This window comes from Canis aureus, chromosome 22 (genome assembly GCF_053574225.1).
Source record: "Canis aureus isolate CA01 chromosome 22, VMU_Caureus_v.1.0, whole genome shotgun sequence".
NCBI lineage: Eukaryota > Metazoa > Chordata > Mammalia > Carnivora > Canidae > Canis > Canis aureus.
This window is the reverse complement of record NC_135632.1, coordinates 24,826,670-24,853,756: the sequence shown is the minus strand read 5'-3', so window position 1 is coordinate 24,853,756 and position 27,087 is coordinate 24,826,670. Positions and strand designations below refer to the sequence as shown.

At 37.7% G+C, this 27,087-nt stretch overlaps 1 protein-coding gene across 3 annotated transcripts in view; it reads left to right on the top strand.

The window, feature by feature from the left end:
- Positions 1-27,087, top strand: part of COL6A6 (collagen type VI alpha 6 chain) — a 140,637-nt gene that overhangs the window by 65,593 nt on the left and 47,957 nt on the right. For all 3 annotated transcript variants that reach the window (XM_077865236.1, XM_077865234.1, XM_077865237.1), the window contains exons 19-24: positions 3,410-3,475; positions 4,954-5,007; positions 12,912-12,947; positions 14,464-14,526; positions 16,341-16,403; positions 25,326-25,388. In XM_077865236.1, coding sequence (XP_077721362.1) covers positions 3,410-3,475; positions 4,954-5,007; positions 12,912-12,947; positions 14,464-14,526; positions 16,341-16,403; positions 25,326-25,388 — 345 coding nt within the window. The remainder of the gene's footprint in view (positions 1-3,409; positions 3,476-4,953; positions 5,008-12,911; positions 12,948-14,463; positions 14,527-16,340; positions 16,404-25,325; positions 25,389-27,087) is intronic.

The following is a 27,087-nucleotide window of genomic DNA, read 5'->3' as shown; positions in this document are numbered from 1 at the left end:
GTCACAGAATTATCATTTCTTTTATCTTTATCTTTTTTCTTATCATTTCTCTTTTTGTGACAAGAACATTTAAGATCTAGTCTCTTAGCAACTTTGAAGTGTATGATACAGTATTGTTGTCTGTAATCACTGTGCTGGGCATTATCTCTAGAACTTAGTTTTGAAATATAACATCAGAAAAGTATACAAGTTACAAATGCACAACTTGATGAATATAAATGTACCTGTGTACTCACTACCCAGGTAGAGAAATAGAAACATTGCAGAAACTGCCCCCCCACCCCCCGCATATCTACTTCAATCATTACCAGACCCTGATAATCACTGTCTTAAAACCATAAATTAGTCTTACCTATGCCTGAACTTTAAGTAAGTAGAATCATATAGGATACACTCTTCTGGCTTCTTTTGCTCAAGTTTATGCTTGTGAGATTCATCCATGTTGTTGTGGTTAACAATAGTTCATTCAGTCTCATTGCTGAATAGTAATCCATTATGTAAGTATACCATGATTTATTTATCCATTCTACTGTTGATAGATTATTTTGGTTGTTCCCAGTTTTTGCTATTATAAATAGGGCTATTATGAACATTCTTGCACATGTCTTTTGGTGGGCTCTCATACACATTTCTCTTGGGTTTGTACTTTAAGAATTGAATGAGTGTTTGATGATAATTTATGTGCCTATAATAAGTTTAAGCCTTTTTAAGCCAGTCTGCAAAAAACTTTCTAATTTACACTCCCACCAGCAATGTATCATAGCAGTGTACTACACATACATCAGAATGGCTGAATTTTTAAAAAACTGACAAGAACAAGTGCTGGTAAGGGTGTAGGGCAACTGGGAAACTCACAGGACTTTGTATACTGGAGGAGGAATTATTAAAGACATGGATTGGGGGATACCTGGGTGGCTCAGTGGTTGAGTATCTGCTTTTGGCACGGGGCATGATTCTGGGGTCCTGAGATCAAGTCCCACATCAGGCTCCCCAGGGGGAGCCTGTTTCTCCCTCTGCCTGTGTCTCTGCCTCTCTCTCTCTTTCTCTCTCTCTCTCTCTCTCATATTCTCTCACTCATGAATAAATGAAATCTTTTAAAAATATATATATAAATAAAGACAATGGATGTACCAGAGAAAGAATTTATCTCAATATATTAAGAAATATAAATGTTAGATATACATTGAAGATAACTATTTTAAAAGCAGAGGAATTTACACTTGAAAACAACATTGTCTTATTAGTGATGTCTTCTGATAATAGTCTGATGAACTGAGAGTTTTAAAACAACTTCAAAGTATCTTATTAGAAAGAAAAAAATATCCATAGATAAAAATAATAAATAGTAGGTCAAAAGACATTTTCAGTCATCTATATATATATATGAGGGCCAAAAACTTACTTGGGATATTGCCAATTGCCATTCACTTTGGTCAGAATACCCCCTAATTGTCTGCTAAATGGTCTGTATGAATACTTAACACTTTCAAAAGAATCTGAATAATGTAAGATGGTTTTATTTTTTTAATGTTCTATGATTTCAAGATGGCTGAAAATTCAGCCCACTAGAACTTCTGTGTTGTGCTGTTTGTCACGATACTAATTTTAGATAGTTTTTTAATGCATGATAATTCTTCCCACCCACTCTGGAGTATATATCTCAAAGACGACTCTTTGAGCCTTTTTACATGTAGTTTCTGTGGGTTACTATTTTAGGAAAAATTTGGTAGAGCAGGATTGATTGAATAAATAGAACCCACACATGATCAGGTTATTCATAGGAATGTGTACAAATGGCACAAATTCCTGAAAATCTGTACTTATTCAGACAGAACTTCTGATCAAGTGAAAGCTAGTTTGGCTGTTTGGAATTTCCCTTTTTTAAAAACCTCATAATCTCATGTGATACTGGGGAGAAAACTAAACCAGATTATTTGAGGTACAGAGTTTAGTAAGGTTCATCATTCTAAAACATTATTAGAAGCCCATGTTTAATCATAAATTTGTGTTACATGATGCTCTTTTGTCCAGTTGCATTGAAAGAAATTGAAAGGCTGGACAGATCATATTCAAACTGACCAAACAACTAGGATGTTCTATTCTGTAGAATGTGCTGGTATAGGACTTTTTAAATGTCATCTCTTCAATTAAATAGTTTGGAGTTGGACCATAATAAATTGTTTATACATCCAGTGGAATAAAATTTTGGACTTTATATTACTTTCTCTTTCATTTTTTCACCAAAATATAATTCTCTAATATTGTGATTTAGGTATACTCTGCTTAGAGAATTTAAACAGACAAATATTTAAACTTAAAGGTAAAATAGAAAATGTAGAAAATAATCTTTGGCTTTGGTATGTGGGGGAAAGAATTAATTTTTCACATCAATTCTGGTAATGTCAGTTATAAGTAAATTCTAAGCTCATCTTTTTCTGTCTGTTAGCCTGTAAACTCTGTAGGTGTAGAAAGTATTGGTTTAAAAATCTTTCTAAGTATCTGGAACAATGACATGTCCCTGTTGGTGATCTCAAATTACTTATTGATTGATGAAGGTAATCTGGGCTGCTATCAGCCAAACAGCCCAGCAGCTGGCACTCAGCAGGACTGGATAATTCTTGTCCCCTCTCAATCTATTGGAGTGTTGGCTGAACTGACTGGCTCAATTGATTGTCCCAGCATCATGGTGATACTGCTCTATTGGTGGTCCTAACTACCCAAGATAGAAAACTTTCAGTCTGGCCTGCTAAGGATAATATCCCACAATGAGTTCTTGCTAGAATGTTGTATGAATATTGAGGGAAACTCAAGATTCCAGAGTTTTCTGAAAATGGGAGGAAAAGTACCAGTGAACATATGGAGCTAGAAGGCTACCAGACACCCAAGAGGAGAAAGAGAGAATGGATGGTGAATATAGTCCTCAGTGCTGCTCAGTGTATTTATGTTCTTGTGGTGGAACCCATTACAAACCCTCTGTCTCTCCCAAAGCTAGAGGAGAGTAAAAATCTACCAACCCTCAAGTATAAACTTGTCTAGGCCCCAAGAAAGAAAAGCAAACATTAAGAGAAAGAATAGCAGTAGCAAGAAGGGGTACCTCCAGACCCAGGACAAAAATTGTCATAAACACAAGCCATGTCACCCTTGATTCCCTTGGCTATGCCTCCTATGGTGAGCTCTTGCTTTCCCCCTACATACACATACAGTCTCCACTATCTTCTGATAATGCAGAGCACAAGAGGAAAAGAAATCATCCCATTTGTAATTTTTACCTATCTACGCTTTTAAAGGGATTCCACTTCTTTGGCATGTATTTTTCGGGGGGGTGGGGAGTGAATAAATGTGTTATATCTGCAGTTACATTTTTAAGGAGAGATGTTCAAAATTTTTCTCTTTATTTTCTGTTTTATAGGGAGTTCCTGGATTTGACAATACCATAGAAGGACCTAAGGGCTTGAAAGGAGAACGTGGAAGACAAGTAATTATGTGGCAATTGGAAGTAAACTTGTAATGATGTGGCATACTTGATACAGAAAAAACATTTTTAGGAGCAAAAATATCTTTTCCTCCTCCTTATCTTCTACTCTAGGATTCCAAAAACATTCTCTTGTTCTTCTGAATTTGGGGTGATTTGTTTCACCAAGCCCCTGCCCTTGAATGCAAGGGCTTTCATTTATGAATGCAAACATCTACGCTCTAACTTAGGGCTAGCCAGTGGAAACGACAAGCCAGGGACACCTGGGTGGCTCAGCAGTTTGGCGCCTGCCTTCGGCCCAGAGCATGATCCTGGGGTCCCGGTATCGTCTCACGTCGGGCTCCCTGCACAGAGCCTGCTTCTCCTTCTGCCTGTGTCTCTGCCTCTTTCTCTGTGTCTCTCATGAATAAATAAATAAAATCTTAAAAAAAAAAAAAAAAAAAAGCCAGTGAATTGTTGGCCTTCCCAGGATATAGAAGTAGTATAGCCTAAGACGGCATCATATTATTTGTAGTACATGATAAAAAGAAAAAGAGCTGATAGACCTATACAGCTCACATGCTCAAGGCAAGTCTCATGGGATTAATCTCATGATCTCACAAGTCACAATTTGATCATCTTACCTTGTTTTTCAGAATGTTTAAAAGTAATTATCTGGAAAATGTGTTTCTCTGGATCTTCTTGATGAGGAAGTTCCCTTGGTGACTTTACCAGGGGAAGAGGTCTGATCTAGTAGAAAGAACTTTCCTTTTGGGGACAGGCCCAGGTCCTATATCATGCTCTGTGCCTTACCAGCTCTGTGGCCTTGGGCCACTTTCTGTAAACCTCAATTTCCTCATCTGCAAAATAGGATAAGTAGCCTACTTTTGAAGGTTATGATGGGAATTCAGTGACTGACCTTGCCACATCATAAATCTTCAGTAAATGTCATCTTCCATTTTTACTATGGGGTAAATGTAAGTCTCACATGTTTTATTATAGACTCATAATTTTTTTCCTTCATTTTCTATTTTGGGAGGACTTAGGAGTATTGTGATATTTTATTTACATGAGGGTGTTCATCTACACCCAAACAAAACAAGAAGTCCAAAGGTAGAAATCCAAACCAGTAGTAGCCATACCTGATACATGGAATGCTTCATTTATCCACTCTGCAGCAACACCATGGGATAGTTTGATTTGGATACTCTATACTTACATTCAAAGATAAGTTAGATAGTGGCGATGAACAGATGAAGCCACGTCATTAGCATTTAGTTCTATAGTTCCTCATTACCCGTAGACATATGGTTTATAACCAGTGGAAGTAATGCCACATTCCAAAGGGAGGATAACTCTCTAGTTGGTATATATCCATCCACCCTCCCACAGCACAAGCAGATGTTGAAGAGGAAATGTGTCAGTACTGTGTAATTACTGTCACCCATATGCTTTTTTTTCTTTTCTTTTCTTTTCTTTCTTTTTTTTTTTTTTTTTAATAGGGTAGAAGAGGCTGGCCAGGCCCCCCTGGAACACCAGGCTCCAGAAGAAAGACAGTAAGAGCCCTTCTAGACAAGAAGACCCACTGCTCTGGTAGCCTATATTGTGATAAAAATGGCTGATTGTGGGGAGTGGGCGGGATGGTTCCACTGGGGCTCATTACCTTGGAGACACTTGGGATAATTCTGAGAACACAGCTTGCAAAGCACTTGAGGAAAGCCCCTGAAAAGCTGAGGCAGGAAGGTGCTGGCTGCAAGGAAAATTAGCAATCAGGAGAAAAGCCTGGGCAAAGAGAACAAAAAAGCAGCCAACTAGGGGAAGAGTGGTGAAAGTTTGGCCTTCTCACTAGGCTGTCATTGCCAGTGATGTCATTTTAAGTCCCAAACTCCTTTCCTGTGTTGAATTTTATGACTACTTAGGAAAGTCAGTCAGAGTATAAATCCTCTGTTCTTACTTCTATACTCTCTGCCTTGGAAAGGTGTGTGTTCCAAAATACAAAAACATTTTCTTGGTGGAGTATAATAGCTGATTCTATGAACGCAGACAATACAATGCATGATAAATACAGTATACTAAACTGGTTTTTATTTGTGCTCAATTTTAAAGCCCATGTGTATAGTACTAGCTGAGGTATAGTTGATGTATAACATATTATTCAGGCGTATAACATCATTTGACATGTATATGTGGTTGTGAAATAATCACCACAGTAAGTCTAGTTAACATTCATCATTATGTGTAGTTACAAATTTTTCCTTGTCCTGAAGACTTTAAGATCTACTCTCTTAGCAACTTTCAGATATATAATACAGTATTACTAGCTGTACTATACATCTATACATGTGTGTATACATTAGATGTAATGTATGCTGTACATTACATCCCTGTGACTTATTTTATGACTGAAAGTTTGTACCTTCTTACCCATTTTATCCATTTCATTTACCCACTACCCCTTACCTCTGGCATAATACCAATCTGTTCTCTCTGTCTAGGAGTCAAGTTTTTGGAGTTATTTTGGGTTTTTTTGGTATTTTTAAGATTCCACATATTAGGGGCTCCTGAGTAGCTCAGGCGGTTAAGCACCTGCCTTCAGCTCAGGTCATGATTGCAAGGTCCTGGAATTGAGCCCCCATTGGGCTCTCTGCTTGGCAGAGAGTCTGCTTCTCCCTCTCCCATGGCCCCTCCCTCCCCAGCTTGTGCTCTCACTTGTTCTAAAATAAAATCTATTTAAAAAAAAATGTTCCACATATTAGCGAGATCATGTAGTATTTGTCTTTCTGTCTTTCTCTGGCTTATTTCACTTAGTATAATGCCTTCAGGGTTCATCCATGTTGTCATAAGTGGCAAGATCTCCTTTTTTGGCTGAATAACATTCCATGATTAGATAGATAGATAGATCTCACACACGTCCTTATCCATTCATCTATCAGTGGCACTTAGGCTGCTTCCATGTCTTGGCTGTTGTGTAAGTAATGCTGCAATGAACACAGGGGTGCAGATATCTTTTTTAATTAGTGTTCACAATTCCTATGGATATATACTCAGAAGTGGAATTGCTGAATCATAACGTAGCTCTATGTTTAATTTTTTGAGGAACCTCCATATTGTGGAAATACTAAGAATGAAATTAGATCACTTGCTTATGCAACCTTTGGGTTTGGGGGTCTTTTTATTCGTTTTGTTGTTTTGTTGTATTTTTCCCAACAGGTACTTTTTAAAACAGATTCTTTGTTTGACTATTGGAAGAGCACAGAAATTATAAAAGAAAATTTTTATCTAATAAGAAATAACTCTAATAAAAGACACTTAAATACCTGCATTGGGTTCAAAGTTAGACCTGTTTTTCCATTTTGTAGCATTTCCTTTCCATTCTTAGTTATCTAGCTTTCTCTAGCTTCTTCCACCTCTCTCCTCAATTAGTTGTACTATTTACTAAGCACAAATAAAAACTAGTTTGAGGGATCCCTGGGTGGCGCAGCGGTTTGGCGCCTGCCTTTGGCCCAGGGCGCGATCCTGGAGACCCGGGATCGAATCCCACATCAGGCTCCTGGTGCATGGAGCCTGCTTCTCCCTCTGCCTATGTTTCTGCCTCTCTCTTTCTCTCTCTGTGACTATCATAAATAAATAACAATTTTTAAAAAAAGTCTTAAAAACTAGTTTGATATATTGCATATATTATACATCGTATTTTCTGAGAAGTTCATAGAACCAGCTATTATACTTCATCAAGAAAATTGTTTTTGTAGCTTGGACCACCTCTTCTTTGGTAGGTAGAGAAAATGGAAATGAAAACAGAAGTTATATTTAAAATGTGCAGAATTTGGTTGCTGGGAAAGCACTTTATTGCCGCTGCTGTGTTAATGCACCTAAAGATAAAGCAACACATTTGTTATTCATTTCACTTTCTAGAAGGGTGTAGCCAGCTTACATACACTGGGAAAATATTTTGAACTTAAAGAATATCATCCAAAAAAAAGAATATCATCCAAGATTTCCTGGCATTGAAGATGTACTTTTATTGTTTTATAGAGGCTATAGTCTCTCTTGAGGCTAACACAGCATCACTATGTATTACTTAAACTGCACAACTCCTGAGAAATATGTTCACATCTTGGGTTATAGATACAGAAGTGTCATTCAGAAGTAAAAGTAGGACTTTCAGCTAAAGATGGCAAAGTCAAGGTGTTTTTTATACTATTCCTTTTTGTGCAACTTACCAAAAACAACACAAATTTTAAAAAAGATTAACAAAGAATGACCACAACTTCAAGACAGGCATTATGGCAAATATTGGGCAATTTTTTAAAAATCTAGATCCTAATGAGGGGAGGCTTTGGAAAGCTTATACATATACCTCAGACCTCAAACAGAGATCAGATTTCTCTAAAAGTAGCTTTCAGGTTTTGAGAAGATCGGAGAACTATCCATAGAAATACCCATAGAAACACTGTAGCAGAGGAGGCAGAAATCGTGGGAAACTAAAGAATATTTCATTTTTAATGTCTAAAACCAGCAGTCTGATCCATGAAGGCTGTAAATATTGAAGAAACAGTAACTATTGCAATACAGAGAAACTATGATTTAAGGGGCTTTATGTGAGTTCCATGAATCTCTTAAATGCCCAAATTTGAAGGGAGAGGTAGTGTGAGGTAAAAAAAAAAAACAACAACAACAACAACAAAAACTTCATGATGAGAAAGTGTTTGAGACAACATATCTATATCAAAACTACTGACCCAGGTCTAGCTACACTACATACAGTTATTCAGTAAATAGGTGGCGCTATTCAAAAGTGATTAATAATCAGAAATATTAGGAATCTTCATTATTAAATGATTATTAGGACCTATGCATAGACAGAAGAGCAAAACGATATGAGCAAAGGGCAAATAAACCCTCATTGGGAGAGGAATTATTCAAGACAAAGGCAGAATGACTCTGGCAAATTGTTCTCTAAAGTCTCAAAAAAAAAAAAAAAAAAAAAAACTAAAGAAGTGAAGAAAGCAAGCTGGTAGTGTTTGGGGAGCAATAAACATGTAGGATGGGTTACAAGCAACAAAAAACCTAGAATAAGTAAGACTGAAAATATAGGTGAGCATATAGTAACCAAGAAGCCACAAAAGCAGTGATAAAGCAGACTATGGAGAGCCAGCAACTGTACAGTTTACATTACTAAGTTAAATAGGCTAATGTAGAAAATATTCAGAAGTGTAATAAAAAAAATGTAATAAAAATAATTTCTTGTAAAAAGGCTCAAAGGTGCAGGTAGAAAAGGCATACTCTGACTCAGGGAAAAATTGACCCAAAAACATAACATTGAGCTACATCCTAGTGAAATTACCAAACTTATTTTGTAAAGGAAGAATCCAAGAATTTCCAAGTAGATAATATAGAAAACCCAGTCTATTTTTAACCTTCTTCACTACAATCAGGGCCAAAAGGGGGAGAGCAGGAGAATAGCTGGAGTTCTGAGAGAAATCCAGGTGTCCAAGATTTTTATACCCATCCAAGTTATCCTTTGTGTATATAAATAATTAATATGATAAAGCCTTTGAAAATTCAGGCAATATAGCCCCCATTTATTTTGTTTTTCTAAATTCAAGTAAAATGTAATATTTTATTTTTAAAATAGATAAATACCATGATCCTTTCTTAACCAAAAGTACTGCTATTTAGAACTATCTATAAACCTGCATAAAAAGATGTTTAGAATCAAGATTATCAAATGTTAGCAATAGTTCTATCTATGTAGGATTTGGGATGACTTACATTTTGATTCTGTGTTTTCCTGCATTTGAATATTTAAAAATCAGTATGTATCATATTTATAATAGTAAAATCATTATCCTTTCAGAAGGAAGAAAAATTTATACCACTAACTGAAAAACTCTAAAATGTAACTAGATAATAAGTATTGAGGACTCCCTGGTATAACAAGATTCTGCTGAACTGAGAAATGATTGGAGGATGGTGGTAGGGTGTGGCATGCAGGGAAATAAGAGCAGTTGACCAACTCTGGCTTTGATTCATTTGACAAACATTTAATGAACACTTATACAGAATACCAGCAACTCTACTAGCTACTAGAGCCACAAAATCAAATAAGACATAGTCCTTACTTGAAAGGAACATAGAATCATGCTATAGATTCAAGGGATGGTGTATCAACCTATTATTGACATTGAATCAAGTAATTCTTTGTTATGGGAAGTTGTTTTGTGCATTGTAAGATAGTTAGTATTACCCCTGGCCTCTAACCACCAGGTACCAAGCAGCAGCACCCTCAACTTGTGACAATGAAAACTGTCTCCAGACACTGCCAATTGTTCCCAGAGAAGAGGGGTTGCGAAACCACCCTCTTGCAGTTTGAAACTCCTGTTGTAGAAGGGGATGGATTTGTAGGGATAGCAAACTGTAACTGGTGCCCTGCCAGCAGTCTGTAATGGATTCGATTGTGGTGGTGGAGAGAGTAGGATCAGGACCAGAAAGCCACAGCACTGGGGCAAGAGGTGGGAATGGGAGATTGGTTCTTTCGAGCCAAACTTTACTGAGAATTATTTTTTTTAATAATAAATTTATTTTTTACTGGTGTTCAATTTGCCAAAATACAGAATAACACCCAGTGCTCATCCCGTCAAGTGCACCCCTCAGTGCCCGTCACCCATTCACCCCCCGCCCTCCTCCCCTTCCACCACCCCTAGTTCGTTTAGAACAGATTCTTGTGCCATGGATAATGAGAAGCAACTGGCTTTCAATCCTATTCAGTCTACAGAGCTGTTAGTTATGCTTTGTGCTTTTCATCTCTCTTGGCACTACTTTAAGGGGTGGCTTTAAGTTCCCCCCAGGCAGTCAGTCAGTCATTGTAAATGAGTGTTTGCCATTAAGAGTCAGTATTAATGTGATGTTTTACCATTAAGAATGTCCTGTTTTCTTCCCCGGGGGATTGCATCTCAAATCAGTCGATATCTATCTGGGAAAGTGGGTCCTGGTAAACAGCCAGAAAGCCAGGCTATGAGGGATCAACAAGACTGGGTATCTTGTTCTGAATCTTCTTACTCTCAGGATACCTTTGGGGATGTTTTCTTTCTTAATGTGCTCATTAGCATTTCCTTTCACAGATGAGTTAGGCTGTCTGGATGTGTTACCAGAAAACGCAAGCCTATGGGCAAACCATGAAGACATTTGGGGATTTAATCTTCCCCATCTAAAACATTAAAAATTGTAAAGCAAAATTGTAAAATTATCACCCCCATTTCCTTGTTTGCTTTCAGTCTTTCACACGTACTCAAGGTATCTCAAACTCATAGCTTCCAGTTAAAGTTTAAATTCCAAATAGCCATTAATGGAAGTGCTAAATGATGACTTCTAGAATCATGAATGGTGGATTTGAAGTCTGTCTTATGCAAATTTGCATGAATGGTGGTACTCCTCTGTTAGGCTTATAAACTCTTGCCTAGGGACAGAAGTCAGTTTTTACTTACCACCACTCACCCCAGTTCCTCTAGGGAGCAGGAATTCAATGTTGAGATGACTAATTTTAATCAAGCCCTTTCAAAGTCAGACCTTAAAGACACAGGCACCAAATGTTTCTTGATGTTATTTCAAACACTGTGACAGTGGACCAGAGAAAGATTTTTGGATGTAAGGTCCTATTTCATATCGTGTAAATCATGTAATGTAGGAAGCTCTTTATTTTTTGCCTGAACGTAGGTTCAGTTGTGCCTACCACATCCAGATGTATCCACTTAAAAGCCCAAGTCTGGCCATGTACATTTCCTGCTATAGGCACCCCAGTGGTTTCTACTAAATAAACTATGAACCCTTCCACTTAGTGCCCCTCCTACTGCCCTCTCTTCTTAGATCTTTGACCTAGAAATGGTCAAATACTCTTCCTATTTTCTTGCCTCTACTTCATTACTTAGGCATACCCTTTACTAGAAAAACTTTCATTTTCTTTTACCTGTAAAACTCCTACACATTCTGTGAAACCCATATCAAAAATGTCTTCCATGGTATCTGACTGGCTCAATCAGAGCATGAGACTCTTGATCTTAAAGTTGTAAGTTCAAGCCTCAAGTTGGGCATAGAGATTACTTAAATAAACTTTAAAAAACAATCTTCCTCTAGGAATATTTTCCTAATTTGACAAACTGGATATAATTGCTTTCTTTGAAACCCATATTTCCATTTCCCCTTTCTTATGGCATTTGCCATACTATGCCTTGTAAATATTGTAATATTTATCTCTTCACTCCCCAAGCCCAAAATATGAGAGTCTCATAAGGTCAAGAACTGTGTATGTGCATATGTGTGTGAAATCTTTATGCTCCTGTTGTTCCCATACAATACACTTTGTGGGTTATAGATCATTGTTAGGTATTTTTCTGAATGAGACTGAAGTGAATTGAATCAGAACAGTTAAACCCTTGTACTAAAGGAGTGGAGAGCGTTTCTTTTCCTCCTCTGATAGAAAGGATTTAAACTCTCATCTCAAGATGACTCATCATAGTTTTAAAGAAATAGGTCTCCATTTCTTCAGATATACACAGTCTATTTCCTAGATAACAATAGATTTTAACTGAAATATGATTAAAAGAATTCAACGTCTGCAATACTGGCCTCACATAGAAATTTGATCTGAATATCTCAAATTTCCATCAAGAAAATGTTGTCTGATATATATACTAAATTTTACAAATCCCGGTGTCAGTCTTGCTATGACTATACGGGGACATCTTAAGTTAGACAAAATGTCTTTGTGTGATTTCCAGATCTATAAAATGTTGAACTGAAATATATCCAGACACTAACTTACATATGAGAGTATTAAGAAAAATGCACTTGATTATATAGTGCTATTATTTTGATTACTTCATTAACATCTTGAATTGAGAACTTCTGAATGCTTGGGCAGATTCTTTAATTTTTGACAGGTAAGCATATTTTTTGGCTTTTTGGGGGAGGGGGTTAAAATTAGTCTGGCTACCTTTATATTCTGAAGTTAATCTATAAATAAGTTCAATGGAGTCAATTCTCCCAGTTTTTTCCTCTGGCTTCCTGCCTTTTGGCTACTCCACTCTTGATTTTTGGCTTACTTGATAGTACTTTGGAAAAATGAAAAGAAATGAAATTCAAATCAGTCAATTTTGGATCTTGTGATCAGCTCCAGTAATAGTTTAGTGGAGGACAAATTATTGACCACAATCTGTTCTCTTAAGTATGTACAGATTTCAGTTGTCTATGTGATTTTAATTACCTATTGACCTAGGATAGACATTCAAAGTTGGCAACATTTTACTGTCATTATTGCAGTGACTAATTAAATGTTTAAACCAATATGTGGGTACTTTAAAAAAAAAAAAAAAGTGCCTTAAGGTGTTCATTATCAATTTAAAGATAAGAAGCTTTTTTTTTTTTTTTTCAGAATTAATGATACCTACCTTTCCTCCTACTTTAGGCAGCTCATGGCCGAAGGGGACATACAGGCCCACAGGTACAATTATTTTTTTTCTTAACTCCAAATATTCTGTGTTCAGTCAAGAAGTAAGAATAAAGGCTCTGGGAAACCTCTTTCAGGATCAAAGCTCTTCACTTTTTGATGATATTGGTTGTGGAATAATGTGTTAGAAATCTTCTAAGCTATAATTTCAAGTGCTCAAATCTTAAAATGAAGACTTGGGCATTCTAATCAAACACTGTAAAAATTAATGATAAAAAAATTAATGATAAGAGACACTAATTGGCATGATTACTATTAAATTTAACTTTGAATTTCAACCAACTAGTAACTCAGTTGAGTGATCCTTTAGATTTTTGTTCAATTGACTCTGAAATCAATTTACACAAACCCTTTTTAAACTGAGAGTACAATGAGACCCTAATACAAATTGGATATTCTTAGTGTTTTATTCAAAAGTTGACTCTACCAAATATTGTATCATATCTTCTTTGTACAAGCTGGTGACATACATGCCTCATGTATGTATAATATTTATGAAAAAGAAATTGTGGACTTAGAATTTATAAAATTGAGGGAACGCCCTCAGGTTGAAAATATAATGAGGATAAACAGTAAATCCACTCAATCATATCATGGTGAAACTCTGGAATACTAAAGATAAAACATCTTAAATATGACTAAGAGAAAAAGCATTTTTACCCATGAAAGGAATAACAAATTAGATTGTAGTGGACTTGTATTTGGCAATAAAACATGCCAGAAAAAGTGATATTTGTGGGTCCAGAAGAAAAATAACTGTTAATATAGAATTTTATACCTAGCTAAACTGTGAGTTAACATGTAAATATTTTCAGATCAAGACTAAGAGAATTTACCATCCACAGACATTACTCACACACTTCAAGGTTAAACTTCAAAAAGGAGAGCAAATCCAGAATAACCACATAAAACAAGATTGGGGAGAGAAAGTGTTGAGAAATTTCCCCTTTCTGAGATCAAGGAAAAGCAATTAGCATGGGACATTTAATCACATATGTGTAACAACTGAGACATAAACTTAAGCTATCCCAAATGTTGACTAAGCCTTTTAATCCTTCCTCTTTTTTGGAATTCTTATCTCTGAGAAAGTTCAAGGACAATGTGAAGATAATACTCAACTTTTGACCCATAGATATGTAATCTATTTGAATATAAATATAATGTTGTAAGATGTCTGGAGATTTTTGAAGAAAATGGGAAGTAAACTGTGAGTATTTTTAGGCCAAATGTGCAAGTCAGATATATTACAAATGTTACAGAAAAAATGGGTGTGTGAGTGTGCATATGTATAAAGACTTGAAACCAAATATACCAACATAGTAGCTGTGGTTATCTCTGCTTGATGAGATTATAGAAAATTTTTATCTCTTTATTTGTATTTTCCTTTATTTTTCATATTTTTACCAATGATCCTGCACAGACATTGTGATTGAAAATCTATAATCTTGTACATAAAGGAGACAAAATTCTCAGGAAATGGTAATAACAGGTTGATTCTCTCTCACCACAGGGGAAAACAGGCATCCCAGGCCCAGATGGACTTGAAGGCTCATGGGGAGTTAAGGGCCCTCAGGTACATATCAGAACTGATTAGGGTTTGAGAGCATAAAGAAGAATCTGGAGTCTTCGTGGAATCCTTCAAACCTCTTTACAGGAATAAAGATGTTTAAAGTGTGTTCAGAGTAATAAAGTAAGGAAGCAATGTAGTCTTGTCCAGGATTTGGTCTCCTTTATCTAAGTTTTATCCCATCAAGAGGTGAGAAGGGAATGAACATGCTGGGTAGAGTCCCTGTACAATGAGTTCAGTCTAGCTAGGGGAGACCTTGAGCCAAAGAAAATGTTGACCCTCAAAGGTTTGGGAATTTTGGTCAATGTAACACAATGAGAGCTCAGTGTTGCATATCTGGATGCCTGTGTGGTAGAAAAACTGGCGCTACTCTAGGAAAGAATTGTTCCAAATGCAGCTGAAGTCTTCAGCGGGGTGATCTATAGTGTGGCACTCAGCCTGCCTTCTTGCTCACTTCCCCAGAGAGCTGCCTCCAGCACTTTTTCCTTTGTAAGAAATAAGCCACAGTTGGCTCTTACACTGATCACATGAGGGGGGAAAAAGCATGTGCCAGAAAGAGCAAAGTGTAGCTTGAAATAATACTGAGAAGGGAAAGGAAGTTCTAGAAAATGTTGAGATAAAGGAAAGGAGGCCAGATTATAGAATGTTAGAACATATTTTTTCTCTCCAAACTTTGTTTTGAAAACTTAAATAATTTTGCCGTTTGGTAAATGCAGGACAAGCAATATTTCTGTAATTTTTCAAAGTTTTAATGCATGAAGTTGAAAACAATTTAACTATTATATGTTAGCAACTTGGTCCATGGAATTTGGGCAAAGCATCTTTAGACATCAGATGAGAAATTGTGTTCACATTTTTACCAAGACTTCAGAACAGTAAACAGTCTGCCCCCTTGGACCCCTAGCTCTTGAGCTTGATTGCTTTTTTTCTGTCTTACTTGCCAGCTGAGGAAAATTCACTTTTCTTATCTTCAAGTGAGAAATATTTGCCACTGGAGCTGTGGGGGAGAATTTCAATAGATTGGCTGGCTTTGTTTCATGATAAACAAATAATACCACAGCATCCCTTCCACTTTACAGACTCTTTCTTCATGACATAATTTAAAAGGAGATGGAAAAACCAAACACAGCATGATGGTTTTTTTGCCTAATGTACAGAGGCCACGATTAATAGGCAATATAATATCCTAGAAGTAGAATTATCCGAACTTCATCTTACCACGTGCTACATCTTATGACCAGTCTTCAGTGTGGTTATTGAATAGAAAACTTATTTTAATATTTCAGTTTCAGATTATGTAATTAAGGATTATTTTATCACATAAGAAATATATGCATTTGGACTCTAAAGGTGGTTAGGATAATTAAAAAGCAATACTGGGGGGGGATCCCTGGGTGGCTCAGCAGTTTGGCGCCTGCCTTCAGCCTGGGGTGTGATTCTGGAGTCCCAGGATGGAGTCCTGCGTTGGGCTCCCTGCATGGGGCCTGCTTCTCCCTCTGCCTGTGTCTCTGCTTCTCTCTATATATATCTCTCATGAATAAATAAATAAAATCTTTAAAAAAAAAAAAAAGCAATACTGAAAAATTCAAGTGGAGCATTTATTCAGTCAACTGTAAATGCCCCCAACTGCCTAAATTGCAAATTAGACCCTTGTAGACTAACACAGGAGAGCTCACAAATCAACATAGAGCCAAGGGTATGAATAGAGTTCTTTCCAGTTTCTGTCCATGTGATGGACTTATGTCCATCTTTAATATTCAAGTTAATATTCAAGTGTTCTGTTTTAGAAAGAAAATAATGCTATAATTCTCTATATATAGGGTCCCAGAGGAGAGACTGGTGTGAAAGGCGAAAAAGGAGGTCTGGGAAGTAAAGGTCCTCAGGTATGTAATGAGAGAAAATGACTGCACCTGGCTCTGGTCTTGGCTTTAATATGGATATCCTTGCAGTTTCTTTTCTGTGGAAGGAGTTTTTTATTGCCTGTGAACCAGTAGAATTTTGAGTTCAGTGTTTGGTGTGATGGCCACATCACATCGTGACCCACCTTGCAGAGTGGGCTGTCTTTCTGTCAAACACAGAAGTGGAAAAGGACTTCTAGTCTTCTTTGCTTCAACACCTCAGCCATTACTGTGAGGTTAAGAATTCCTCCTCTGCAAAAATCAGGTCCTGCCACTCCTCTGATCGCAATCCTCAGGGGCTTCCCATTGCACCCAGAATACAACCTACTTCTGTGCTCCTCAACCTAGCTATACACAATACTCTCCTGGGAAGATTATAAAATACTCCACCAGACCAGTTAAATCAGAATCTCTGAAGGTGAGGCCAGGCTATCAGTAACTTTAAATTCTCCCCAGATGATTCTAGTAGACACACCCAATATTGGGACTGAGTTTCCCACATCACTTCTCAAACTTCAAAGTGCCTAAGAATCACCTGGACAACTTGTTAAAGTGCAGATTCTGATCAGCAGCTTTGGGGTGGAGCTTGAGGTTCTATACTTCCAGTAAGCTCCCAGGCAGTCCTGATGCTAATTCCCAGACCACACTTTGAATAGCATGGCCACATGATCTAGTCATTACCTAACTACTATTATACTTGTTTAGTTTTTTGTCTCCCCTTCTACACTATAAACTAAACTCCTTGAAGACCAGAACTTTGTCTTGCTTATACCATATCCCAGAGCCTAGAATAACAGGGCTGCCCCACTGTAGAGCTCAACATGTACTTATATAACAAATCAATTAGTAAATGAATGAATGAGACACAGTTGGGACTTACACTTGACTAACGGGTAAAGGGAATCCATTACTTTGTGTCATTAGGCAGTGATCCAACACTTAAGTGAATGTTCTCATATCAAAACATTTAAGAAGCTACTTGCATAAAGCTATATCTCATGACACAATATTTTAAAGCATATGAATTATGGCTTATGAGGATATTTGTTCCCAGTTGGATGAATGTACTCCTTCAAACAGCATGAAAACTTTAAAAATTTCATTGTAGAATTAAATTGATGAAAAGTTACTATTTTGCATTCACATCCTGGAATCATTAAAAACTTGTTGGCACCACCAGTTGGTACTTAAAAATAAAAAACAGCAAATGCCAAGAGAAACATGTATCAGGTGATTATCTCATCTGTTTATATAAAATATTGAGATGTAGATGGGTTGAAGTCCAAAGAACTTGGTAATTCCCTTTTTCTAGAATCCAAAATTGTGTCCAAGTGCCTGTTACTCCAATAAGTTATTCCATTTGCCCTGTAGTGTACTTGTCTGAGTGAGACCCCTTTAATCTTGCTTTGGCAAGATTGGTTATAGTTATAAATCATTCAACCTCCTGGCATTGCCAGCAGCGCTAGTCAAAAGGCACCACTTCTCTCTACCTCTTCCTTTTATCTGGCTAGAAATTGTGGTTTTCTTTCTTTGCTTGTTTTTCTTGAAATACCCTTGTCAACAGTGAAACTGCTATTTCAAAGATATGTAGAATTTTCTATATTCAGGACATGATGAATGGGATCTCAAAATTGTTGTTTCCAAAGGAAAACCGTGGGAGACAAACACAATCAGATATGCAAGAGTGTGTTATTCTTTATTGGCTCTGTAAATCCACTGACATATGCTTCATACAGCACACAAGTACCTGCCACTTAGATGGAATAACAGTGTTTTTTGTTTTAAGTAGGCTCCATGCCCAGCATGGAGCCCAACGTGTTGCTTGAATTCAGGCCCCTGACATTAAAACCCGAGCCGGTATCAAGAGTCAGATGCTTAACAAACTGAGTCACCCAGGCACCCCTAACAGGAGTGTTTTTAATTGAAGGCTTTAATTTTTTTCTTAGGATATACATTTAAAAAAAGGAATGTGATTTCTATTGATAGTGTTCTGAAGACTTATTAATTTATGCAGTGTTGGGTCATTCTGCATAAATCAAAATGTGCTAATCCAACCAAGTTTATGGCTATGATATGAAAGAAATACAGCCCGTGGCACAATGAAAAAGAAGGTATAACTTTGAAAAGAATAGCATATTCCTTTATACCTTCCTTTGTTCCTTTCTTGTTTGGCTTACCCTAGGGTTACACACTAACGTAATCAACACCTAGAAAACGAATGGAAAATCAGACACACATACTAATTCTAGTTAGTACTGGAATTATTCTTAGTTTTATTAAGTGAAATAATCACTAATGTCATATGCAGTATCAAGAAAGGCTGGAATTATTCCTTGCAAATTTGGGATACAAAATAGAATTTCTGTTATCCTCTTTAGAAAGCATAACACAGTGGTCAAAGGCATAGTGCCTGAAACCAGGCTGCCTGGGTTTGATCACCAGTTTTGTACCTTCCTAGCTCTGTGTCCTTGGGTAATTTATTTAACCTCTCTGTGCCTCAATTTTCTCTGCTATAAAATAAGGATAGTAATAGAAGCTACCTCATCAGATGAAAATTAAATGCTTTAATATATGTAGGTTCTTAGAACAGTGCCTGCAATATAGTCAGTACTGTGTGTCTATTACTATTGTATTGCATCAGTATTACCTAATTTGGCAAGGATGTATTATGCCCAAAGCATGAGAGTCTCCAGTCCAAGGAAGGCCATGATAATAACAATATAATAATATGGGTTTTTAAAAATAGATTTTATTTATTTATTCATAAGAGACACAAAGAGAGAGGCAGAGACATAGGCAGAGACAGAAGCAGGCTCCCCACAAGGAGCCTGATGCGAGGCTCGATCCTGGACCCAGGGATCACACCCTGAGCCAAAGGCAAATGCTCAACTACTGAGTCACCCAGGCATCCCACAATGTAACAATATGTAATCTGGACTGCAATGATGGGATTTCCTCATTTTGCATAACCTAGGTTGGATGATCCATCAACCATTTCTTTTACTCAAATATTTGCTGAGTGCTTCCTGTGTGTAGATACTAGAGTAGGATAAAAGGGCACACTCCTGGGGCACCTGGGTGGCTCAGTCCATTAAGTGTCTGCCTTCAGCTCAGGTCATGATCCCAGCATCCTGTGTCCAGCCCCCTGCTCAGCAGGGAGTCTGCTTCTTCCTCCCCCCTGCTCTTGTGCTCTTGCTCATTCCCTTTCTCTCTCTCAAATAAATAAAATCTTTTAAAGAAAGGACATATTCCCAATCTCATAAAGGACACCAAGGTAAACAATAGTTGAAATCTGATATACTGAATGCCAAAATGGATTTACACCCAGGATAGAGTGGTGGGGAAAAGGTTGGCATTAGAGCAAGAGAAGAGTGGCTTAGCTTTTGCAGGGAAAAGGAGGTGTTCTCCAGGGGACCAAGGGAGAGGCAGGCATCTGGGAAAACGAGCCAGGTATCTAAATGGAGATATCAAAGTGAGTTTGGGGAACCATAAATGGTTCAACATGGATGGAGTATAGGATGCATGAAGGACTAGAAGTTGAAGTTAGAGGCTGTGTCTTAGACCAGCACTGTCAAAATCAATATCTCCAGTATCTTGGGGGTTTTTCTTACATTAGCCCACCCTTTGCTGGACCCTTATCTTTTATTTTCTCAGAATTAGGTCATATCTGACTCTTAAAAATGCTGAGCATATAATCTCCTCAGGTAGCTTCAACCCGGCCTGACAGTTTACTGGTTGCTAGTATAGGTCAGGTTTTACTCCCATGAAAATAATAAGTGACAGGATTCCTTTTAAGCATGAGACGAACCTGAGCCTCTTGTGCCTGCACAGCCAATCCCATCCAAAGTTGAGGTGTCCTTGGCATTGCCCCAGCTATTTTTTTTTTTGCCCCAGCTATTAATCAAACTCCTACTGCAATCCTGTCTGATAAAATGCTAAGGAAAGTTTTTAAAATCATTTAAACTCTAAACATCTCCTTTCTATCATCACTTAACACTTGGTATTGAGCAGTTGTGATTGCAGAAGACTCTGTTAGCAGAGTCTAAGCATGAGCAAAAGACCCAAGAGTAGAGGTTAGACCTGGCCCCAGCCTCCTGCATCACATTTGGAGATTCACATTTTTAAAACTCCAATATCATATCTCAGGTGGTGCATGATTGGTAGAGTTTGGGAATCCTGTCCCAGATATATAGGCCTCAAAACAGCAGAGTGGCCAGGAGTTTGGTTTAGAGTCAGAATCAGGTTCAGAACCATTTCACCCTCCTATTAACAGTAATTTCGGGTTAAATGCTTTGACAATCTGTCTTTTATTGGTAAACAATGGTGTCATTGATATGTATCTCATTTTATTGTAAGAATTGAGAAAGTCCATATAGTGTCAATATATACTTTTTAGGAGAGTGCTTTACACAAAATAAATCTCAAAAGGTTGCCATTATGACAAAGCCAATGAAGATTTCCCCTCTAGCTGGTGCCTTTTTTCTTTAAATGCCCTAATCTTCTCTTTATATTCCTTAGCTGCTTTGGCCTCAAATCAAGGCAACTTGTTGATTCTTTGATGTCTTGGGGTGGCAGGGAGTATTTCATCTTTACTTTAAAAATATGGTTCCTTATAGGCATGCCTAGGTGGTTCAGTTGTTGAATGTCTGCCTTCAGCTCAGGGCATGATCCCTGTGAGGAGCCTGCTTCTCCCTTTGCCTATGTCTCTGCCTCTGTGTTTCTCATGAATAAATAAAATCTTAAAAAAACAAAAACAAAAACAAAAACATGGTCCCTTATATAACTAGCAGTATTTATGTAGTAATATATCCAGGTAACCATTCACTGAAGCATGAGGCCCATTTAAGGAGTCGCAAACACCAGTCTGGTGTTTTGTGTGGTCCTGCACAGGAAATAGAATCAGATTTTCTGATGTTCTGATGACCAGGCCCTGTCTGCATGCATGCCTCCATCCATCCAAGAAATTTTCTATTTTGGAGGGCTTTCAAACAGGATAATCTCTCATTGTGCTTTTGTGTGCTTAAAGTGACTACACATGAGGTAATCTCCCCTCAAATCTCCTTCATCTCACAGAGCTCTTTATGTCTGAAGGAAGCACAGAAAGTGAGCCCCTAGGCAAGACTTCCAATTTGCCCCTTATTGTCAAGGACAGTTGAAATGTTTTTACTTCATTCTCCTGTGAAGTATTCAAAATTTTCACATGGAAAATCAAATTAAACACATTATTTCATCCTTTTGGGGGCTATTCCAGGATAGGGATGTGGATAGCTAGATGAATGGATGGATGGATTGAGTCATTTTAGGTATTGTCCTAAATTCCAGAGATATGAAGCCAATAGGGTATGCCCCTTCCTTCAAGGAATGTACAGGCTAGTACCTGGTAGATGAGAGAAAGAAAGAAATGAACAATTTACGTACAGAGTAGAGGAATCTGTGGGACAGTTGTGAGACCCAGTACAGACGGGGTTCAGGTATTCTTGAAACAGTGATGCTAAAAGTAAGCTTTTCAGAAGAGAGAGATTGTACCTCTCTCCAGATGGAAAATGGATCAGCTTAAGGGAAGAACTTGCACAAGTGTGGAGACCAAAGACAATAAGAAGTATTTGGTGACTTCAAGATGATTTGAGTGAAACATATAGTGATTGGGATGCCTGAGTGGCTCAGCCTTTGAGCTTCTGCTTTTGGCTCAGGGCATGATCCCGGGATCCAGGATCAACTCCCACATTGGGCTTCTTGCTGGGAGCCTACTTCTCCCTCTGCCTATGTCTCTGCCCCCCACCCAACCCTCTGTCTTTCATGAGTAAATAAATAAATAAATAAGATCTTAAAAAAAAAAAAAAAGTAGTCCCAGATGACTACAGAGACATGCAATACCAACATTTTGAGGGATTTTATATATTAATAAGTAAAGACTATCAATGTTATTCTGAAAGCTACTCAGAATTCAAAATTTCAGAAAAAGTGGCAACATCAGCCTGACATTTTAAATCAGAAGGAAAAAGGAGGGAATAATGGATTAGAGACAGGCCAGACTACAGTCAGGGAACCCAGGAATTTAGACAGAATGCAAGAAGGCGTAAAGGTAGGTGATAGCAATAGGAATGAAAGAGAGATGGATACAGAAAGGCAATAGAATCTGCCTTTTTTTTTTTTTAGACTTTTTTTTTTTTTTAAGATTTTATCCATTTATTCATGAGAGACACAGAGCGAGAGGCAGAGACATAGGCAGAGAGAGAAGCAGGCTCCATGCAAGGACGCTGATGTGGGAGTCGATCCCGGGACTCCAGGATCATGCCCCGGGTCAAAGGCAGACACTCAAACGTTGAGCCACCCAGGTGTCCCGTTTGATGGTTCATTTTTGTGCTCTTGTTCTTTAGAGCTCGCAGAAGCAGCAAATGGGCTCATTTGACAAGTTCCAGTTGTTGGAGAATAAGTTGTAATACTTTTCTTCCTTGTGATTTTTGAAGAATCCAATGAATTTGCTTCTAGTAGATGATCCAATTTCAGTGATCTCCTAACAGGCATTTCGACATTCAGGAAAGCACCACCGCTGGATAGGACTTGTAACTGATAGGTTTTGAGAGATGAGCTAAGGGAGGGATCTAGGATGATATCTAGATTTCCAGCTTGGGTTTCAGGGAGAAAGTGGGTAGCACCATTCCTTGAAAAAGAGAATATGAAACTAAGCATGACTTACACTAAATATCATTATCCTTGGTAATCAATTCCTATGGGGTATCTAATAGACATTTTAATATATGAGTCTGGCATTTAGTTGAGGGATTTGGTCTGGAGATCCATGTATTTTAGGAATTATTTTGTAAAGTGGTATGTGAATCTGTGGGGGTATCACTCAGGAAGAGGAGATTAAGTGAGAAAATGACATCTAAGGATGGAGCAGCAGGCAGGGTACATGGAGATTTAAGAGGCAAATGAAAAGAGGAGAGAGAAGGGTCCAGGAAGGCTGGGGTAACTGCTGTTACAGAAATTAATGAAAAAGTTTCAAAGAATACATGCTCAAACTCAAATACAGTAAGAACAAAAAAGAGTCTAACTGGATTGAATATGAAGGTTATAGTAGCTAGCCCCATGCAGTGGTGGAAGTGAGAGTTCTAAGGGAAGGGGTTGAGAGCTATGGAAGGCGAAGAAATTGAGATTCTTCTTTTAAGATAAAGAAGGGAGGGCAGTGGTTTAGTGCTGCCTTCAGCCCAGGGTGTGATCCTGGGGACCCAGGATCGAATCCCACATCAGGTTCCCCTCTGCCTGTGTCTCTGTGCCTGCCTCTCTCTCTCATAAATAAATAAAATCTTTTAAAAAAATAAGATAGGGGATCCCTGGGTGGCTCAGCGGTTTAGTGCCTGCCTTTGACCCAGGGCGCCATCCTGAAGTCCCGGGATCGAGTCCTGAGTCGGGCTCCCTGTATGGAGCCTGTTTCTTCCTCTGCCTATCTCTCTCTCTCTCTCTCTCTATCGTGAATAAATAAATAAAATCTTAAAAAAAATAAGATAAAGAAGGAAGAGGAGGGGCACCTGAGGGGCTCAGTGATTGAGCATCTGCCTTTGTCACAGGGCGTGATCCCAAGGTCCTGGGATTGAGTCCCACATTGGGCTCCCCACAGGGAACCTGCTTCTCCCTCTGCCTGTGTCTCTGCCTCTCTCTCTGTGTCTCTCATGAATAAATAAATACATTTTTTTTTATAAAAAGAGAAAAAAATGGAAGTTTGTGAGAAGATCATTATTATCTTTCCTAAGTGACCAAAATATTGTTCAACAGTCTTTCCTAGTAGGAAATTTTTTATGTCCAACTCATTACATTTTAATTTTTTAAAGATTTAATTTTTTAAAGTTGATGTCATAATTTTTTTCTGAATAAAATTTGCTAAGTATATGCTTACTACACAGATTTGGTTTATTTATTTTTAAATTACAGTAACCATGGCAAAAATAAAAAAAGATATTTGAAAATGATTTCAATTCACTGGTGTTGGGATTATTTACAAGTACCTATATAAACATTTTAACCAAAGGATATTTCTGTTGCCATATGTTTGGATATCCCAAAGGAAAAATCTGATCCCAAGTGTTAACAACATAGGAAGGCAGTTGGGCTTTCTCTGAATTGGGATTTTTAAATGTTCAGCTCTGAAGCTATTCCAATAAAACATGCTTTCTAGAATGTTAAAGAGACTTCTATTATATCAAAGAGATTTTCCAAATAGATATGTGGTATGTTTATCCATCTGTTTAACTTTAGTTATTATGTTCTTCAGTAAGATCTTGAAGCCCTTTTTGTATTGGTCTTTTTCTTGTTAAATTCTACATATTTTACAGCTATTTTTCTTCTAATGGCAGATAGGAGTTTATGTACATTTACTCTTCTAATTTATCAACCAGAAAGAGAAAACTATTTCGGAATACTTATCTGGTATACCTGAACATATTTTGTTATTAATGATAATTATTTTGAGTGAAGTTTCTTGAGTTTTTTATTGGACAAATTTATATTATTTGCAAATAAATGTTTACCTTAAAAAGATGCTTTCCACCAAAACAAAGATCCAGACATAGTTAAAGTCAAATGTCACTTGGAATGCCTTATTTAAATGTTAGACATTTAGCAACATCTGCTGTAAAAACAAAACAGTGAGAATGTAAAATCTCTTTGGAAAAGAAGACTCACAAGGAAGCATGATCATTTAGGCCACATCTGGCATGAATTACTTTATTAATTTTCTTTTATTTACTAGTTTTTATTTGACAGCTGTGGTACTTTTTTCCAGAGCAGAAATCAATAAAGCCATAACTCTTTTCCCATCTGTGGTTCATTTTCCTCTTAGAAGAGACACAAAGGGTTTAAGGGAAAGTTGCTTTATGTTCTGCTATATTTGCAATCCTTGTTTTGTTTCAGGGGCCTCCAGGACAAGGAGGAGAAGCAGGGAGTCCAGGCCATCTGGGAAGCCAAGGAACTAAAGTAGGTCACATTCTTTAAGCCCACCAAAGTTAAGGTTTTCTCCTCAAAGTAAGTGTGTCTGGTTGTATTAGCCAGAGCCCTTTCAACACAAAGGAGAACATCTTTTTGCCCCTACACCCTGGGTTGATTCTTAGAGAGCCAGCAACATCTAAAGATGTGGGTGTGGACCACGATGAGGTCAAAGATTTCAGCTCAGCCTAATTTCATGAGGGGCTACACCCAATCTTAGCTGGGGGGACCTCAGGGAAGGAAGACTGTTCTGGAGCAGACCTTCATTTGTCCCTCTCTTCTTCCCTCCCTCCTCTATTCTTTTCTTGTTTCCTCCACACGTACAGACTTTTGCCAAACACCTTTTAAGACAAAGTCACTTTACTGGCATTCTGTGGGACTAGAAAGTTGGCTTCAGGAGAGTGGAGATCTTTGACTGTTACCTCACTGATACATCCCCAGTACTTTCAACAGTTTCTGGCACATAATTGCTTAATAAATATTTGTTTAATGAAAGAATTTCTGGGTTGTATAATAAATATGACATGGAATCAATCCCCACAGAATTTAGAACATTTTTAAGACCATGATCTATGGCATAAAGTAGACCAGGATATGGGTCTGAGAATGGAGGTTTAAATATAGTATTAGAAGTATTTCTGAAAAAAAAAAAAAAAAAAGTATCTCTGGGCTGGAGAAAGAGCCATCATAGAGGATACAGACTTGGAGCAGACCCTAGAAGATAAGAAAAACTTTGGCAAGCATGGAGGATTTCAGGGAAAAGAAATCATGTGAAGGAAAGCACAGGATTGGAAAATCCTGGGAGTGGGTATTTGGGAGGAAAAATGATCCTCTCTCATAGGCACATAAAAAGTCTGTGGTCACTCTCTTTATTAAGCAGCCAGTACAGTGCTATTTACAAGTTTTTTAATGGAATGTATGAACACATGCAGACTTGGAAGGATTTTGAATAAGCCACTGGTGTAGAAATATTTTGAAGACTGAGGGATTGGAAGCTAGGGACTAGTAGATATGTTCTAGCAGTCTCTAAGACAAGCAGCAATTGGATGACTTAATAGAGTGAAGACAGAGGGGCACATTATGATTCTGGAGAACTCCTCCAGTAGGAATCTAAGGTCGAGAGCCTAGATGACTCATAGGCTTCTAGCATGAGTGTAGTACCATCCTAAAAGTAGGAAAGCCATCAGAAAGAGTGGCATAGGAGTGAAGGAACCACTTGGTTTGGAGAATAGAGGAAAGGTTTTAGGGCTGATAAGAGATGTGGTTTCAGAGGTATTTGGAGTTTTAAAAAGATTCCTGGTGATGTCCATTTGTAAGAAGGGTAAGAGGAGATAGTGAATTATTAGAAAGGAGGGGAAAGAAGCAAATGCATACTGGATGCTGAGAAGAAGAGTAGACGAAGCAGAGGTCAGATGTATAGCTGGTGCAGAGTAGATAGGGAAGGGGGAGTGAAGAAGCTATGGCCTCTCATGGCTCAGATGCTCCAAATAATATTTTCAAAAATGTAACATTTGAGAGAAGAAGAAAGAAAGGGCCTGCAAAGGACTGAGCAATGTGTTAATGAGGAAGAAATGGATTCAGGGCTATAAACTACTCTTTGAAGAAGCTGGGCTTGGGGGCAGGGGAAGGACATTAACTACCAGTCTAGGATAGATTGGAGCTGGGTATTTGTTTTTAATGATAGGACTGT